The sequence below is a fragment of the Triticum urartu genome, chromosome 5A (genome assembly GCF_056163025.1).
Source record: "Triticum urartu cultivar PI428250 chromosome 5A, HENAU_Tu73, whole genome shotgun sequence".
Lineage (NCBI taxonomy): Eukaryota > Viridiplantae > Streptophyta > Magnoliopsida > Poales > Poaceae > Triticum > Triticum urartu.
Genome location: NC_141877.1, coordinates 396049369 through 396067036, shown reverse-complemented (window position 1 = coordinate 396067036; position 17668 = coordinate 396049369). Strand labels below are relative to the sequence as shown.

Sequence of the window (17668 nt, the reverse complement as noted above, 5' to 3'; positions counted from 1 at the left end):
AGTTCCGAGTAAGGTATACCGATAGTTTCGAAGACGAAAGAGGGGATGCCTTCTGTGGCATCCCCAAGCTTAGACGCTTGAGTATTCCTTGGATAATACCTTGGGGTGCCTTGGGCATCGCCAAGCTTAGGGTCTTGCCACTCCTTATTCTCCTTCTATTGTCATCACACCCAAAACTTGAAAACATCATCCACACAAAACTTGAAGGAATTGATGAGATGAATTAATATATATAAGAAAATAAATCATTCACTTTGGTACCGTCAAGAGAAGATTCATAATTGCTATCATATAATTCCTACTATATTATATCATTTCCATAATTTATATCACTTAATATAAGCTATGGAAACTACAAAACAAGCAAACAAAGAAAACTAGACAAAATCTATCAAAAATAGAACATCACGTAAAGATCTAATTTTTTTTTGTCATACTTCCGTAACTCCATTTTTTTGGAAAAAATAAGTCAAAGTAGAAATTTGCATAAAAGTATTGTATATTTTTTTTAGAAATTGATCACGTTCCAGTATAGAATGATAATTCATATACTGGATGTAAAAGTATTTGATTTTTCACAGAACCAAATAAACAAGCATCAATATCACCCTAAAGGTTTAACTTGGCACTTTATTGAAATAAAAGATGCAAAAAATGATTACTACATTAGTACTAATCATGTAAACCCACAAAAATAGTAAGGATAAATATTGGGTTGCCTCCCAAAAAGCGCTTTTCTCTAAAGCCTTTTAGCTAGGCATTGATATTTTTAATGATGCTCACATAAAAGTAAGAATCTAAACCCAAAGGGAGAATCATGAGTCATATAGAAAACACATGTAAGCCTATCCCACTTCCTATGCATATGAATTTTATAAGTAAACAATTTATTGGAGAAAGAATTAACTAGCATAGTAAGACAAAACAAGTGTAACTTTAAAACTTTCAACATAAAGAGAGGAAACTTGATGTTGTTGAAATATATATAAGCATATCTTCCTCTCTCATAATAATTTTTAGTAGCATCATGAATAAATTCAACAATATAATTGTCACATAAAACGTTCTTTTCATGACCCAACAAGCATATAATTTTTATTTATTTCCACATAAGCAAATTTCTTCTTATTCATAATGGGAGTATCATAAAAAACTTGAACACTATAAATGGATTCCACATTAAAAGAGTAATGTTCAGTAGGATGACCATAACTATGACAAGTTTCACAATAATAATTATCACTACTATTTTTAGCATAAGTTTCATCATAATAACCATCATCAATAGCAACTTTGTTCTCATCATAATCAATTAAAACCTCTTCCGAAATAGTGGAATCATCATTAAATAAAGTTATGCCCTCTCCAAATCCACTTTTATCATTAAAATAAGATTCAACACCCTGCAAAATAGTGGGATAATTAATATCTAGAGTTGACACTCCTTAAAACCCACTTTCATCTTTATTGCAATCATCATAAATAGGAGGCATGTAATCATCATAATAAATTTGCTCATCAAAAGTAGGGAGGCCTAAAAAGATCATCTTTATTACACATAGCACCCCCAATCTTAGATAACCATTATTTGTAGCAAATACATTCTCAAACATGTCACTCTCATCAAACACATCATCCCCAAGCTTATGGTTTTGCATATCATTAGCATCTCCTTCTAAATAATCACTCTCATCACTAATAGCATGAATAGCACCAATAGTATAACAATAATTATCATCATAATTTTTCAAGTTGGTTCCAATTTTTTTCAATATTATAATAAGTATCAAAATTATCTCCACAATCATAACCATCATAGCAAGTAGCAGGCATAACAAAATCATCCTCGATAGTTTCTACGAACATTCTGTCATAAGAATAAAAACAATATCATCATCAAGTGCATCATTTTCCACAACTCATGATCTAATCACATAGGACATGCTCTTAAGAGCAACATTATTTGGGGGATATACCTTTTTACCCTTGCTTCTCCTTCTATTTCTCTTATTCTTCACCACATTAAGTGTTGTTTCAATTAATTTCTCCCAACTTCTTCTGGTGGGTAGGGCGCGCCGGCCTGCCTTATGGGGGCCCCGGGCACCAACTTGCATTGATTATTTCTCCCAAAAAAGACATATATTCCATAAAAAAATATCCGCAAATTTTCATCGTGTTTGAACCTTCCTAGATATGGATTTTCTGCAAAACAGGAACTGGCACTGTGCACTTGATTAATAAGTTAGTCCATAAAAATAATATAACAGTGCACCAAAACCAAATATAATTGATGTAAATATAGCATGAATACTTCATAAATTATAGATACGTTGGAGGCTTATCACCCCCCACCCGAGATCTACCGGATTTAGCTCCGTTGGCCACCACATGTTGCCTTGCTAATTTTTCGCCCACACTAGATCCCGCACCAGATCTACCACGCCCCCTGCCCACCTACCTCATATGACGTTAGCCTCGCATGTTCCCCTTGGTCTCCACGTCGATCACAACTAGTGTGTGTCATCCACCCACCCAAATTCCCATCTCCACCCTGCACAATACTCCTGGGCACGTCACTCCGCTGCGGACCGCATCCACAACCAAGTATGCAGTTCCCACCCTTGCAACTTTGCTAGCAAACTCACATAGGCCCCCTTAGATCATGTGCCTGCCATCCAAGTTTCTCCTGTATGAGATCCCATGTAATCTGCCTCTCCTTTTGCATCGAACTCTGCCACTTCGTCATGTCTCCCTTTTAATGTGTTTTCGATAGTCCACACACAATACACACTAGATGCACACCTAGGTGTAAGTGCAGTTAGGGGTCTTGGAAACTGTCATGACGCTTTGCGGATGAATGTCACTAGGGTGACTATAAAAGGATTTTGTGGTAGTCTATGACTCCCTCCAACTCAATGCATGCTCGAGTGCCTGTTTCTTTTTATAGATTCTTCCCGATATATTTCTCATATTCCTTCCTCGTAATTGGCATCAAGCAATGATAGATGAGTTTAATGCTTTAATAACAGATGGAACTTGGTCTTTGGTTCCTAAACCTGTATATTTCAATGTGGTTAGGGGCAAGTGGATATTTCGCCATAAAATTCAACAGTGATGGTACATTGGCTCGCTACAAGGCAAGTTGGGTTTTTCGGGGGTTCACCCAACATGGGATTGGTTATGGTGAGACGTTCAACCAGATTATCGTGCAACAGCGGCCCTTACTCCTTGCCGTGGATGCACACGCGGAGGTTCAACAAGAGAAAGAACGAGCAAGGATATGCTGAGGCACATGAGGAGGCGGTGCTCGAGTAGGTTTAGAAGTTTTTTTGAGAACTAGTAGGTTTAGAAGTAGGCTCTAGAGTAGCGGACGAGCAATAGGTCGTGGCCTCATGGACCTCTTTTGGGCTGGACCAACCAACATATTATTTATATTTATATTTATTATTGATCTAGGGTCTTCAATGGCTATTTTTGCATGCGAATTGTAACTATTCTGAGACGGAGATAGCAAGTTCACGAACTAGATCTTCGATTCCCGTATCAGAGATGTATACCCCTACCTAACCCTATTCATAATATCATAGCAAATTCAAATCGCGAACTCGAATCGCGAACTGAACGAATGACGAATTAGGTAACTATGCTTCTGTCACACCGACATGCTCAACTGCAACCCCATCAATACACCTATTGGCCAAGTAAAAAAATACACCTATGGACGCTCATTCTAAATCCTCCTTGATCGATGCCAAACTGGTTCCCGACCCCACCCTCTAGAATCTTGCCAGGTCTTACAAACACATCGCCTTAACATGCCATATAATTCTCATGTTGCCCAACAAGTTCTCGTATTCATGCATGATCGAGCGACTCACATCTACAACTGATTAAATACATACTGTGGTACTTCAAGGGGGCTTCTCACCGTGTGCTTTGATTCTACACAGCAGCATCACATGATCTTGTGGCATACATTGCTCAATCTGCCTCCTACCCACGATGCCAAGACACCTGTGAGGATGCCCTTCACCTCATTTGCAACTGCTCCTATGCTGCCCAAGTGTGGTCTCTCTTGGGGCTACCTACACCGACCTCCCTCATTGCTCTACATCAACCCCCAGCAATTTCGGGCCTCAACCTCAACATCTGGCCATCGGTGGTCTTGACCATTGCTTGGAAGCTCTTGGACTCCAGGAATGCTTTGGTGTTCAGAAATGAGGACCACCCCTCCCGAGTAACACTAAGGAATATTGTTGCTAACTTCTCTCTCTGGGTTTTCCGTTTTAAAAAGACAGATGATAGACATTGTGCTACACAGTGGCTCCATTTCCTTTCCTATGCAATTCCTACTAGGTGAAACTTGTTCATCCATGGTTCTCTTTTAATGCTCTGCTGCATCATTTGAGTGGTAATATATTCAGGTGGGGAAGCTCTCCCCCCCTGGTGACCGTTCAAAAAAAACTTGGTGTCCTGGTCATCCAAACAACACACAATATCACGGTCGAGTGCAAAGGGAGAATACTATACCATTGCAAATTGCTCGACAGAATCATGCTGGGTCTGCTCCTTGATGAACTACATCACCCTCCTTCTCGCGCCACACTTGTTTATTCGACAGCATTAGTGTAAGGTATGTCTCTTCAAGTCCGGTACAACATCAACGTACCAAACATGTGGAAAAATCTACACTTGGTTTATGACTATGTTACCCTTGGTGAAGCACGGGTTCTGCATGTTCCATTGAGCTCTCAATTTGCAGATGTTTTCACCAATCTCAAGTTTTCCAATTAGTTCGCGCCTGAACATCCTCTCCGGCTGCGTTCCAACATTAACATGAGTTTGTAACGTTGCATGTACATGTTATCGTATTCTTTAGATCTCCACCCGACGCATGGCCTGCGTGCCTTTTGTGTAGGGCATTTGGACTATACCCCCCCTCTCAGATATGTGTTGCACACTCTGTACTAATTCAACAATCAAGGAGATCAATTGATTTTAGTTGAAACAAAGGTGGGTTGCAAGGTTGTAAGATCACAAATTTTGAATCAGATTGGAACTCCTATGTAAGATCGCAAACTGCAGGTACGTAATATTTTCCACTCACTAGAAAGCGGTCCAACCAAGCAATTGGAGCTGTGACTCAGCATCATCCCAACAAGAAGTTTGATCCAATAAGTCCGATGTTAGAAATCAATCAATGGTGTACCCAGTCACCAAAAAGAGGTGCTTAGTCAAACGACAGACTTCTCACGTAGAAAATACATAGGCGATGTAGGAATAAATACTCTTAGTTTACGAAAACAATCTAGAAAAGTTGAAATATGAACACCGTGTAAATTTAGTGAGGCGCATGGGTGGACTTCCCCGATCTTGATGCCACTGACTCCTATGTAGTCAGTGTTTAAAACATTTATATAAGTTTGCATAAAAAAAGTTAGATGTATTTGCATGTTGAGTACGAGAGATGTAAAAAAGATAAGTCTTGTTTTGGTTGAATATGCTTTGCGAAATAGAATACTGAAGTTCCACAACAGCATTGATAAAAACTAGTCGCACAACCACCTTAACATCTCACACAACCATTGTTCACTCTTTTTAACAACAGGCAGCAAACTACAGAAGTAACAACTAACAACAACGCCTGGAGACATCTCACATACAGAAATGGGCACAAGAAACCACAAGGCAAATTCAAGTTCACACAAACTAAAAGGTGTGTTTGGATGGGGGTATTTGTCTCAAGAGAGTTTTGGTACCCCTCGCCCAAACAATCCTAATCTCGAGACAAAGTGTGACCAGCACACTACAAAAGGAACGACGCCCACCAGATGAGTTGACAACATCCCCAGCCAGAACTGCTTATAATATAAAGGAACAACTTCTCCCGAAACCCTGCAAAGATGGCTGCTGAATAAGTACAGTGCCAATCAATATAGCAACATATAGAGAAAAGTGTCTGTTACCTATTAGGTCTGAAATTTATTTTCTTTTCAATATCTGTAGCCAAGCTCAGAAAGTGTGTTGAACATCTTCAGACAATGAGGGTGACGGCGATTGACATTTTGAAGGGAAAGGATAGCAGTGGCCAATCGATCCCGAAGAGGAACCTGGACACAGCAAGGAACTCTTAGCATATCTGTTTCTGAGCTAGAAAATATACTATGAAAACAAATCATGGCCGAGGCAGATTACCTTGCAGGTTGTAAGGGCTCTAGAGATGACATAATTAGCAAACTCATCTGACACTAAATCTCTGAAGGGATGATACCGAATCAATTCATGAACAATGTTAGATCGATCTCTGTCATTAAAAACTTCTAGGCACGTTTCAACCACATTGCTGCTATATCTTTGTCTTGAGAGTGTCACATAATTAGACCTGAAGCGGGATGCGATAATTGCCAAGTACGATGGGTTTCTTTGTTTCAGGACGTACTGAACAATGTAGTTTCTGGAAGAAAAAATGAAAGAGAAACGGTAAGCCTTTCAGGGCACAAAGTTGTGATTCATAGATCAACAGATCGAAAAATTACTTATGGTGGTACTTGGTAGTAGAAACAATAAATAATATTGAGACAACAAAATTTATATAATGCCCCCCCCCCCCCCCCCCCCCCCCCGCAATTTTGTTTCATATAATGGCCATCAAAGAACAACAGTACTGCTAACTCGATCTTTTGCTTCCCAATACTTCAGGTTATATTACCAATTCTGAGATAACATTGCTAAATTGTATTATTAAAGTAAATACAGTACATGCAAAACATTTACATTCAGACATGAAAAATATAGATGGATAATGCATATGTACCAGTTATGCATACGATATAAAATGAGAACACACAAATTGAGCTAAGCTTGAATTCAATTTTTTTTGCAGGAATCTGCTTGAAAAGGCTAAATGTTTGGGATTAATTAAAGGCTGCCAGATAATTGTTTGATGTGTTTGCATCGAATAGAATGATGGTCAGTAGGATTATCATCAAAATTCATTATAGATAGTTACCCAAAACGATTTTGAGCAAGATCGGTGCTGCAACAAGAGACTTTTGATAAAACATTATCCTTTTCTGTCCATCCGACATGCTCCAGACAACTTTGCAGGAGGGACACTCCATGCGGATGAATAGCAAGTGCTAAGCAGTTCGTAGCAACAGCATCAAAAATAAACTGCCAATATAATGCAAAATGTCAACACATGGGGCATGGAAATAAGAGGAAGTAACATAAACTGAAAGTAAGCACGACAGGCAAGACAAAATTTTGATATGGCTTCATTCTCGGTTCTTGCAATAACATATGAGAGATGACTTACAGACTGTGAAAAAGATGTAGCGTCAATGAATACATTTTGAAGCAAAGATAAAATGGTAAGCAACTGTTCAGCAAAACACATCGACAATATTTATCCAAAATATTATTTAACTATAACTTCATACATCTAAATTAATGTCCAGACACCTTGCCTGGAACCACTTTATCCCTTTGAAATCAACATGGGACCTATGTACGTGAGAACAAAATACAAGGGCATGCTTGATTCCCTTGTCAGTGCAAAACGAAAATGGCCACCTAAAATTTCCTATCAAAGATATGTATTTGTATTGGTCAGAATCTTGCTGTACTAAAAGCTGCTTCTCATGGCCATGGTCAAGAGCCAAATTTGACTACCCAATGTGGGCAAGGTTTGATTTTCTGTGATGTTGTGGTCTGCCTGAATATATAGTGCTTAGTCATTGTTTTACGGTACTCAATTTAACCTTTCAAGGTAAAGAACAAAATACATTACCTTACTAATCTTATTTCCTTGAGCATTGCTCATGCGGGTTAGTTTTTCCTTGCTTAACAAAGCAAGGTGATCAAGAGATCTAAACATGCCCCCACTATTACAATAGAGTTACTGGACTATGCCCATCTACATGAATCACACAAGCACTATTTGTACTAATAGGATTGCAACATTTGGGTAAAAGGGAACTGTTTATTGAAGTTGGTAGCCAGTACACAATTAATTTTCCAAATAAAAATCTACTAAATTAGCATGACTGCAAGTGTGTGTAACACTCCTGTGCTTACCTACTCTTGAAAATGGTATATACATCATCTTGGGAAATCTACAGCTGGTTAATAATGCAATGTTTCGTCATTTGTGCACAGACAAGAAAAGAAACTTCACATATTCTGGTGGATACACACATTGGTTAATTATAAACACAATGCAATGGCAAATCCATTTCTTAGTTGTATTATTGCTCTGGATTGAGTAGCTTTATAAGCAACAACGAAATCATGCAAAAATGTTACTACCACAACACAATAATCACACATTGGTATCTATTCACACATTGGTATCTATATCTGCGCCAGTTAGAATCTGGATGGGGAATAAATTCAAAGTACCTCAGCAAAGTATGGATGAGGAACACACTGCACCAAGGCATGCACCACCATGAGTCTACTCGAATCCGTTACAAGGCGAGCCATCATAAACGGAGTCACCCATGGCACGATTGCATCTCTCAGAAGCTCCAGTGATTTCTCGGATATGCAGGAATTGATCATGCTCACCACCTCACCTGACCTGAAAGATATCAAACAAACTTCATATTTAACATCCTCTGCAGCGAACCGGCAAGACCAGAAACAACAAGCCAAAGGGGAAACGCGAGTGTTATATGCACATGCCTCGCAGCACAAATCTTGAAAAACTTCTTGTGGTCTCGAGTGATTCTAGCGACGATCGCTTCCTGGAGCATATGGTTGCAGCGGCTGAGGACGACAACGAGCAGGCGGGTCCCGTGGCTGCTCTCGATGAGAGGGACGGCGTGCTGGACTATCACCGCTGCCACGGCGTCCGCGTCCTCGGGGGCTCCCCAGAACAGCATGTTGAGCACCGTTTGCTCGTTCTTGGCGAGAAACAGGACGATGTCCTCGACCAGCTGTGTGCTGGCGGCGCGCCCAGGAAACGCCCTTGCGCGGGCGTACGCGTCGCCAGACCAGGTGGCGCGCGGCGGCACGGATCCCGCGGCGCGGAAGTTCTGGTGGACAGGGGCGCGACCGCGGCCGAGATGATCGCCCGGGAAGTGCCATTCGTCGAGCACCCTACGGCCGCCGGGTACCCCCGTCGGCGGCGGCGGCACCGGGCCGGCCTCCTGCACCACGAGCGACAGAACCCTCGTCACGGATAAGGGAGGCCGGTACAGGCCCCCCTGCTGCCCAGGGCGCTCAGGAACCGCCGGAAGTGGGAGGAGGCCGTCCGCCGCGGCCGCGTCCTCCTGGCGCCGCCCCTGGGCCTCAACCTCGGTCTCGCGGATGCCGAGCCGCCCCACCTCCCTCGCGATGTCCTGGAACAGTAGCTCGTCCTCCTCGGACAGGCGCCTCTCCTCCTCCTCCGCCGCCGGCGCCAGCCGCAGCTCCAAAGCCATCCGGAAACCACGCGCCCTGGAGCACGGGCGAGGGGAAAGCTCGCGGCTTTGAGGGTGGATGGAAGTGGGGATTGGAGGGATCGGACTGGGGATCGCCTTCCTTTAATTTCACAGGAATTTTTTTTATTCCCCCGGATTGTTTCCTTGGGGACGAAGATGGGAGGAAGGAGGGAGAGAAAGCCGCGGGCGGGTTTTGTACATCGGGATGCGTGGGGTTTAGTCGGTTCGTTCAGTTCGTTAATGGCGTCGCGCAAGCGCAAGCGCAAGAGCCCGGCGTGCAAGTGCGCGTGCGCGGGCTGCTTACATGTGGGGCCTCGTGGACGTGCGAGTGGGACGATGCCTGTTCTTGAGGGCGGCGGCGTGCGAGGTAAGATTTCGGGCGTGCGAGGGAGGGTGCCATGGGTTGTTTTGCTGGTATAAGATTGGTGGGATATTTTCTCTTTTCTTTTCTGTTACAATCAGGTTTAAGGTTTAGACCAGCGCTGTTTAATCTCGTCGCCATGCAGATTTTTAGGGCGTTTCTGAACCGATTACACGTGTGCTAAGTGTACTACACATATGCAATGCTAACCCCTATTTTTCCTTGAAAAATGCAAAATACATAAATGTACTACCCTGAAGCGAAGATATGCTGATTATTTAGTCCGTGCTTGGATTTTCGGAGATTGGTATATTTCTTCACGCAAAGTTGAAAAATTTAAGATCTCGTTTGAAACATGTTGATTTGACCGTATCTCTGCGCTAAATCATTCAATTATACCTCGGATCGGAAACGGCATTTAACTACAACCATTGCCATTAAATGTGGTGACGGTGGCTCGTTCACATTTTCTAAGGGATGTGCCATGGCACGACAGACTTGGCATGACACATGTGTGGTCAATGGCACGTCAACCCTGCACATCTTTCAGGACGGTAACATGTCACAAATATTGCATATTTAGCTGTTGCTCTGACTACTAGAGAATGCATGCAAGAAAAAATGGACAAATAATTTCATTCATGTCACAAATACTTTCCCTTTGTCAAAAAATTAATTGAACGTAGAGGTGAAGAGAGATGACACCGAGGAGGGAAAATGGCGGCTGTGAAAAAGCTTCCTAAGTAGAAAAACAATGTTGCTCTTCGATGGTGTATCGTGCCTGTGGTGAGCCAACACATGCTTGAGCACGGTAGGTGGGTTATTGTGACACAATTTTCTTCGTCGCATGTCTGGGAGTGCACAGGGGCACGCAGGTGGGAGGCGTGTTGGGGCCGTGCTGTCGGGAAAGGGATGGAGCATACACACACGTGTGTGCTGCCAAAGCTCGCATTGCTAGAGCCGCGTTGTCGGGTTGGGCGTGGGGCCAACCAGTGTGTGCACGACAACAACTCGCGTGTTAAAGCTGCGTTGCCGAGTTAGGGGGTAGGGCCAAGCCGGTGTGTGCACGACAGCAATTGGCATGTTAGAGTTGTGTCGTTGGGCCAGGGAATGGAGCCCAAGCAGGCGCATGCTCTGCAGCTGGCATGGTGAAGCACCATGTAGGGGACGGGCCCATGCAGGGGCATGCACTGCAACGGTTGGCGTGTTGGAGTCGCGTTGCTAGGCCACGAGTTTGGGCCCACACAGGCGCATGCGCTGCAACACTTGGCGTGCTGTCGAACCTGGGGTGGGGCCCACGCAGGCGTGTGCGCTATTCTGGAGCCATGTTGTCGAGCAAGGTTGGGCCGGACATACATGAAGGTTTTTAGTTGTTCCTGTGCAAATTTCCAAATTCCCATAATTTCACCTTTTATTGGAAAAATAATCAATTTTTCATAAGTGCACACTTAGAAAGTTGAAATTTCCAAGAGGTCCCCTTTTGAAAAAAGGTTGGCGTGAAAGTGATCATGTCGGCCAGGATGGCTACACACTAGTTAGGTTTGCCAAGCATAAACGGGTTTGAGAGAGAAACATAGACTAGAGCAAAGGTGATCAAACTTGTTACATTTTTCTAAATATCATAGGAATATGGTTCCATAGGCAACTTTTCAAAGTTTTAAATATAAAATGAGCGTTGCTTACATGCTCGTAGACCATGGGGGAGCACCTTTCAAGTCTATGAGCTCTAGAGCACCTACTTTTGTGTCCCTAGTTGGTAGGATCAAGTACTCTACCAGGTTTAGGGCGTAGGTGGTAAGGGGAGGATGGAGGGAGACGTGGCGAGGATTGGGCGCGCCGGCGGCAGGGCGCCGTCGTGGCTAGGAGAAGGGCGGCGGCTAGGGCTGTTGGCGGCTAGGGTTCCGGCTCCTCAGGGAGCCGGGCAATAAGAGATAATATTCTTCTTATTGCTTGCCTTCAAAAAGAGTCTTACAACCTATATTTATATCCTAGATAACTTGTAGAAGAATCAACCTAAGATAACTTGCCTAAGATAACTTGCCTAATCTGAAAATAAAAACTAAGATAACTTGCGGGCCTAAGCCGGCCGGCCATAACACTTCTCCCCGCCTGCACAAACAGCTCGTCCTCGAGCTGCAAGGTGGGGAAGCGCTTGCTTGAACTCTTCGAGGTAATCAACCAGTGTCAAACACCTTCTCGACATCTGGGGCAGCCAGGTCAGCGGCGACGACGTCCTCCGGAATGTAGTCTGCCACCTCCAGGTAGAAGAGTCGCGGGCAGGCGTGGCCGGGCTTGTAGGGTTCGTCGCAGTTGAAGCACAACCCTTGGCGGCGACGCTCGAGTATCTCAGCTGGGGTGAGCCGGCGGAACGGGCGCCCCGCGGTCACGGTGAGGGGTGCCGCAGAAGCCTACACAGACCGACCCTGCGCGGAATCCGGTCCGGGTAGCGACCCAGTAGTATGGGACGGTGATTCCTGCTGGATGGCCACCGCGCGGCACTCGAACGCGCGGGCGTAATACATGGCCGACTGGAGATCCTGGGGTCCCCGAAGCTCCACGTCCATGCGGATATGGTCCGGTAGACCGCCCACAAATAACTCGGCGCGCTGAGTGGCGGAGACGCCCGGCGCGTGGCACGCCAGGGCCTGGAAGCGGTCGGCGTATTCCTGCACCGTGGATGTGAAAGGTAAGCGGCCGAGGGCCGCCAGTCGGCTCCCGCGGATAGGAGGCCCGAACCGGAGGAGACAGAGCTCCCGGAAGTGCTCCAATGGTGGCATGCCGCCCTCGTCCTGCTCGAGGGCGTAGTACCAGGTCTGCGCTGCGCCTCGAAGATGATAGGACGCGAGCCAGGTGCGATCCGAAGCGAGCGTCCGCTGCCCTCGAAAGAACTGCTCGCACTGGTTGAGCCAGTTGAGGGGGTCCTCCGTGCCCTCGTAGGTGGCGAAGTCCAGTTTGGCGAAGCGAGGGGGTGTCGGCCCGCCATGCCCGGGGGCGGCCGTAGTTGCCACCGGCGCGTATGCTGGGTCGGGAAGTGCCGGGGCGTAGTTCGCCGAGCTGGAGGGGTGATCAAACCGCAGGGAGGGCGTCGGGTGTTCCGGCGCCGTGGAGTAGACCGGCCCCGAAGATGAGCCGGTCGCCCAAGCGGGGATCGGCGATGGTGACGATGGAAACTGCACCTGGTGCAGGGGCCGCCCCGTAGCCCTAGGCGCGGGTGGTGGTACTGTCGATGGCGGCGGCGCCTGGTGGAGCTGCACCGGCGCCTGCGGCGTGGGGGGCGGCGGTGACGCCGGAAGAAGCTGCTGGGTCTGGCCCTGCTCCGAGGCGCCGGTGCCCAGGTTAGGGCTGGGCGGGGCCAGTGGAGGACCCTGCTCCGAGGCCGCTGGAAGGTAGGGCGCGACGGAGGACGGCGCGGCCGGCGCGGTCCAGGTGGGCCACTGCGGCCCCGTGGTGGCGAGAAGTGGCGGGGCTGCCGGCGCGATCTGCGGCGGCCACTGCGCCTAAGGCAGCGGTGCAGCCGCTGGGGCGGGGAGCGCCGGGTAGCCTCCGGTGACGGCCCCCGGTGCCGAGTACCACGGAAGCGCCTGCTGACCCGCGGCCATGGCTGGATGGAGTCCGGTGATGGCCCCCGGTGCCGAGTACCACGGAAGCGCCTGCTGACCCGCGGCCATGGCTGGATGGAGTGGTGGGGGCGGCCCGTACGGACCTGCCAGGTAGAGGCGGATCCCTTGAACCGCGGTGACGAGGTCGTTGAGGACGCCCGCCATGGCCTCCGGCGTGAACTGTTGCGGCTGCGAGGGAGGTGATGGCGGCGGCGAGTGTTGGACGGGGGCCTGTGGCTGCCCTTGGCCCGGCGTGGTGCCGGGTGCCGTTAGGACCGGCGCTGAGAGCGACGCAGTGGTGCCCGCCGAGAGCGAGGCCGTGACGCCCGGCGCAGAGGCGGCGGTGGTGGAGGAGTTGGCGGGCAGCGGTGGTGGTGGCGGTGGAATTGGCGGAGACATGGTCGAAACCCGGTTACCTGATACCAAATTGGTAGGATCAAGTACTCTACCAGGTCTAGGGCGTAGGTGGTAAGGGAAGGATGGAGGGAGACGTGGTGAGGATCGGGCGCGCCGGCGGCAGGGCGCCGTCTCGGCTAGGAGAAGGGCGGGGGCTAGGGCTGTTGGCGGCTAGGGTTCCGGCTCCTCAGGGAGCCGGGCAATAGGAGATAATATTCTTCTTATTGCTTGCCTTCAAAAAGAGTCTTACAACCTATATTTATATCCTAGATAACTTGTAGAAGAATCAACCTAAGATAACTTGCTTAATCTGAAAATAAAAACTAAGATAACTTGCGGGCCTAAGCCGGCCGGCCATAACACTAGTTAAGATTGTTTTCGTGTTTGAAGATGACAATATAACCTATCATATGTTTCAAATGTATCAAATCTCTTGGATCCATATGACAAACAACATGTATGTAAGAAAACGGAATTGAGTTCATATGCATTTGGTGACCATAGCAACATTTGTAGCCAAGAAAAGAGAAATATTATCCATAGGAAACTATCTCAGTTTCCCTGACTTCCTACGAAGAGACTTCAGTCCTATGTGTTCCTAGCACATTGTTGCTTTTATTTCATCCCATTGACACTTTTTCGGACTCTAACAACCCAATATACAAGCCTACAAAAGCCCTAGTCCCCAGTCTCCTTAGCAAAGTCCTTGAAAAACTCTCATTCGAGTTTGGATACGTTGTTGCAAGTACCTATTGTTCTATTGCTGGTAGAATTTGCAAGTCCTCTAAAGTGTTTTTTAGCTATGACGAAATACAATTTATGATCATGCCTGGAATGAGGGATTAAAGGATATCATGTTTGTAATCTGTCGACAAAGCATACTGAGTACTGAATGATGACTTATGATATTTGATCGTCAATCGTATAGTGTTGTTCATAATGATGTGTCACTCTGCCATACTTGAAGTTCTTCATGATAATACAATGTCATGGATTTTGTTGCAGGCACAAGTGTGTCGTTCTATGAACTGGCAACATTCAACCACCACGGCCGCAACCTGGGGACTACTCCTTAAAAGAGACATCATCCCAACTTGGGGTCTTATTGTACCAGGTGACAAGATCACAAGCACATATGACCTTCTGGAGTAGATGTTGTATCTCTACTGCGTTTTGTCAAGGCTAAAGACCTTCATGAAAATGATGTGACTGGGAGTATGACCCATATATGGAGATTAAGCTTGGAAACTAAAGGTGCAACAACCATCACTTTGAGAAGAACACTAACCCTGAGTGGAACCATGTTTTTTCCTTCCTGAAGGAACGCATCTTGTCCTGCGATATCGAGGTCATTGTTAAAGGCAAGGACTTTACTAATGACAATATCATTGGGAGAGTTGTGGTTGACCTGGATGAACTTCCAAAGAGAAGAGCGACGCAAGCCCGCTACAACCTCGCCATTTATTAATTCTAGTATCCAAGCAAATTTTTTTGGGCATTTCTATAAAAACTACATATGAATGTGATTAGACATATGCAATGCTAACCTTTTTTCCTTTAGAAAATGTGAAGTACATAATTGTAAAAACATGAAAAGGTGCTAAAGATGTAGGCCACATTCGGATTTTCTTAGAGTGATATATTTCTTAACACAAACTTGAAAGTTGTAGATCTCTTTTCAAACCTTTTGATTTAATTGTGTCTCTATGGTATATCCTTCAATTATAGCCGAGATCGCAAACGACGGATTACTACAAGCACTGCAATTAAATGGGGCGAACGGTGCCTCATTCACATTTTCTAAGGGATGTGCCATGGGGTGATGGATATAGCATGCTTCCTGTGTCGTGATACGTCTCCAACGTATCTATAATTTTTGAAGTATTCATGTTATATTAACATCAATTATATTATTTTGGTGCACTTTTTTAAGGACTTTGCTAAGGAGACCGGGGACTAGGGCTTTTCTAGGCTTGTATATTGGGTTGTTAGAGTCCGAAAAAGTGTCAAAGGGATGAAATAAAAGCAACAATGTGCTAGGAACACATAGGACTAAAGTCTCTTCGTAGGAAGTCAGGGAAACTAAGATAGTTTCCTATGGATAATATTTCTCTTTTCTTGGCTACAAATGTTGCACCTTCCTGTTTTGGTGCACCTTGAAATTATAAAAGTGCACCTTCCTGTTTTGGTGCACTTTTATATTATTTTTCTAGACTAACTTACTAATTTAGTGCCCATTGAGAGTTGCTGTTTTCTGCATGTTTTTTGTAGAAAAACAATATCTAGGAAGGTCAAAATACCCCGACGATTTATTAGGATTTTTTATGGAATATTTATTATTTTGGGAGAAGGAATCAACACAGGAAGGTGCCCGAGGCCCCACACGGCCAGGGGCGTGCCATTGGCCAGGGTGGCTACTCCTTAAGTTTGTTGCAGTTGTTCTTTCGCAATAAGACATCTAGTTTATGGAATAAATCCCCTCAAAATTGCAGTCCTATTGGAGTTACAGATCTCCAGATATGTAAGAAACGGTGTTTGGCTATAAAACGGTATCGAAAAATAGAGAGACAGTGAGAAGGGATCCAATCTCGGAGGGGGTCTCACCCCTTCGAGAGCCATGGTGGACAAGGACAGAGGGGAGAAGCTCTCCCCATCTCGAGGGAGCATGGAGGAATAAGCAGGAGGGAGAGCCTCTCTCCCCTTCTCTCCCGATGGCGCCGGAGTGCCGCCAGGGAAACCATCATCGCGACGATCATCTTCATCAATGTTGTTGTATTCACCAACATATTCATCACCTTCCTCACCTCTTTTTAGCAGTCCACTCTCCCGCAACCCACTGTAATCCCCTACTTGAACAGGGTGTTTTGATGCTATGAATTATTATCCAAAGATATGTGTTGTCACTATTGTGTCTAAGAAGATTACTTTCGACATATGGGTCAATTGGTGAATTCCATGATTGGTTTGAGTTGCTTGTGGTTATGTTATTGTCCTTTGCTGCCCATTATATGACCGCGCACGTGGATCGCGCCATAGGGGTTAGTTGTATGTTGACAAGACTATGCATATGGGAACATGAGTGACTGAAACCTTGTCGGACCATGGAAATTGATACATACAGGATTGAAGGGGGACCAATATATCTTAATGTTATTGTTGGGTTTTACTTAAATGAACTTGTTAGAAGTTGCGGATGCTTGCTAATATTTCCAATCATGAGCGCATAAAATTACATGTAAGAGATATCATGCTTGCAGAGGCCTCTCCATTGCAATGATGACCGGTTTAGTAACTTAGATGACTGCTTAGGGACAATTCTGCACACCATACCACCACTATTCCACACTCGCTATTTGTATTATATTGTATCTTTACTTAGGCATCACCTATTATTTATGTTTACCTTCTTTATTGTCTTGCAAACCTAGCATTTCGTACCCAAAGTAGTTCTAGTTTTTTTCCTAGATAAAGCAAACACTTGATGTATGTAGGCTTGTATCAGTGGCAGATAAGACCTGAGAGAATATTGATATTACCTTTAGCTCCTTGTGGGTCTGACACTTCATACTTTCCACCTCCATTATTGGAAAGTGCTACAACAATTCCTTGCACTTTGGGATTATCATGTGGTCACTTGCATGTGAACTCTACACAACTTCAAAAATGGTAAGGTGTGATAGAATCAGTCATTCACACAACATGAAGCAGCTCACATGAGAAGAACAAGCTCCACACTTGTTTTTTTTCATTTTTATAGTGCCCTAAAATAAAATGAAACATATAGGGGACATGTGAGTGTTACTTTCTTATTAAAAGGCCGACTATGCAACTTTGGATGGAACAATATTGCCTATTTAGTTATTGCTCGGGCTACTAGGGACTGG

The 17668-nt window shown here is 45.3% G+C and overlaps 1 protein-coding gene and 1 pseudogene across 1 annotated transcript; both read right to left on the bottom strand.

Moving 5' to 3' along the window:
* Positions 1-5521: 5521 nt before the first annotated feature.
* On the bottom strand, positions 5522-9677 carry LOC125556044 (putative pumilio homolog 8, chloroplastic). Its single transcript, XM_048718844.2, has 6 exons — positions 8689-9677; positions 8404-8584; positions 7010-7173; positions 6196-6454; positions 5967-6110; positions 5522-5895 (listed from the first exon to the last, which is right to left on the bottom strand). Exons 1-5 carry the CDS (start codon positions 9426-9428, stop codon positions 5994-5996), a joined length of 1461 nt encoding a protein of 486 aa, XP_048574801.2. The 5' UTR covers positions 9429-9677; the 3' UTR covers positions 5522-5895; positions 5967-5993.
* Positions 9678-11721: 2044 nt separating this feature from the next.
* LOC147971566 (uncharacterized) lies at positions 11722-13879 on the bottom strand (annotated as a pseudogene).
* Between the last annotated feature and the right edge of the window lie 3789 nt (positions 13880-17668).

Excerpts from the sequence above, each read along its gene's own strand:
- LOC125556044 (XM_048718844.2), bottom strand. The coding sequence starts at position 9,428 with ATGGCTTTGGAGCTGCGGCTGGCGCCGGCGGCGGAGGAGGAGGAGAGG. Across the intron at positions 8,585-8,688 it reads TTCAAGATTTGTGCTGCGAG|GTCAGGTGAGGTGGTGAGCA; the intron begins GCATGTGCATAT and ends GATATCTTTCAG. Across the intron at positions 6,111-6,195 it reads GAGCCCTTACAACCTGCAAG|GTTCCTCTTCGGGATCGATT; the intron begins GTAATCTGCCTC and ends TGCTGTGTCCAG.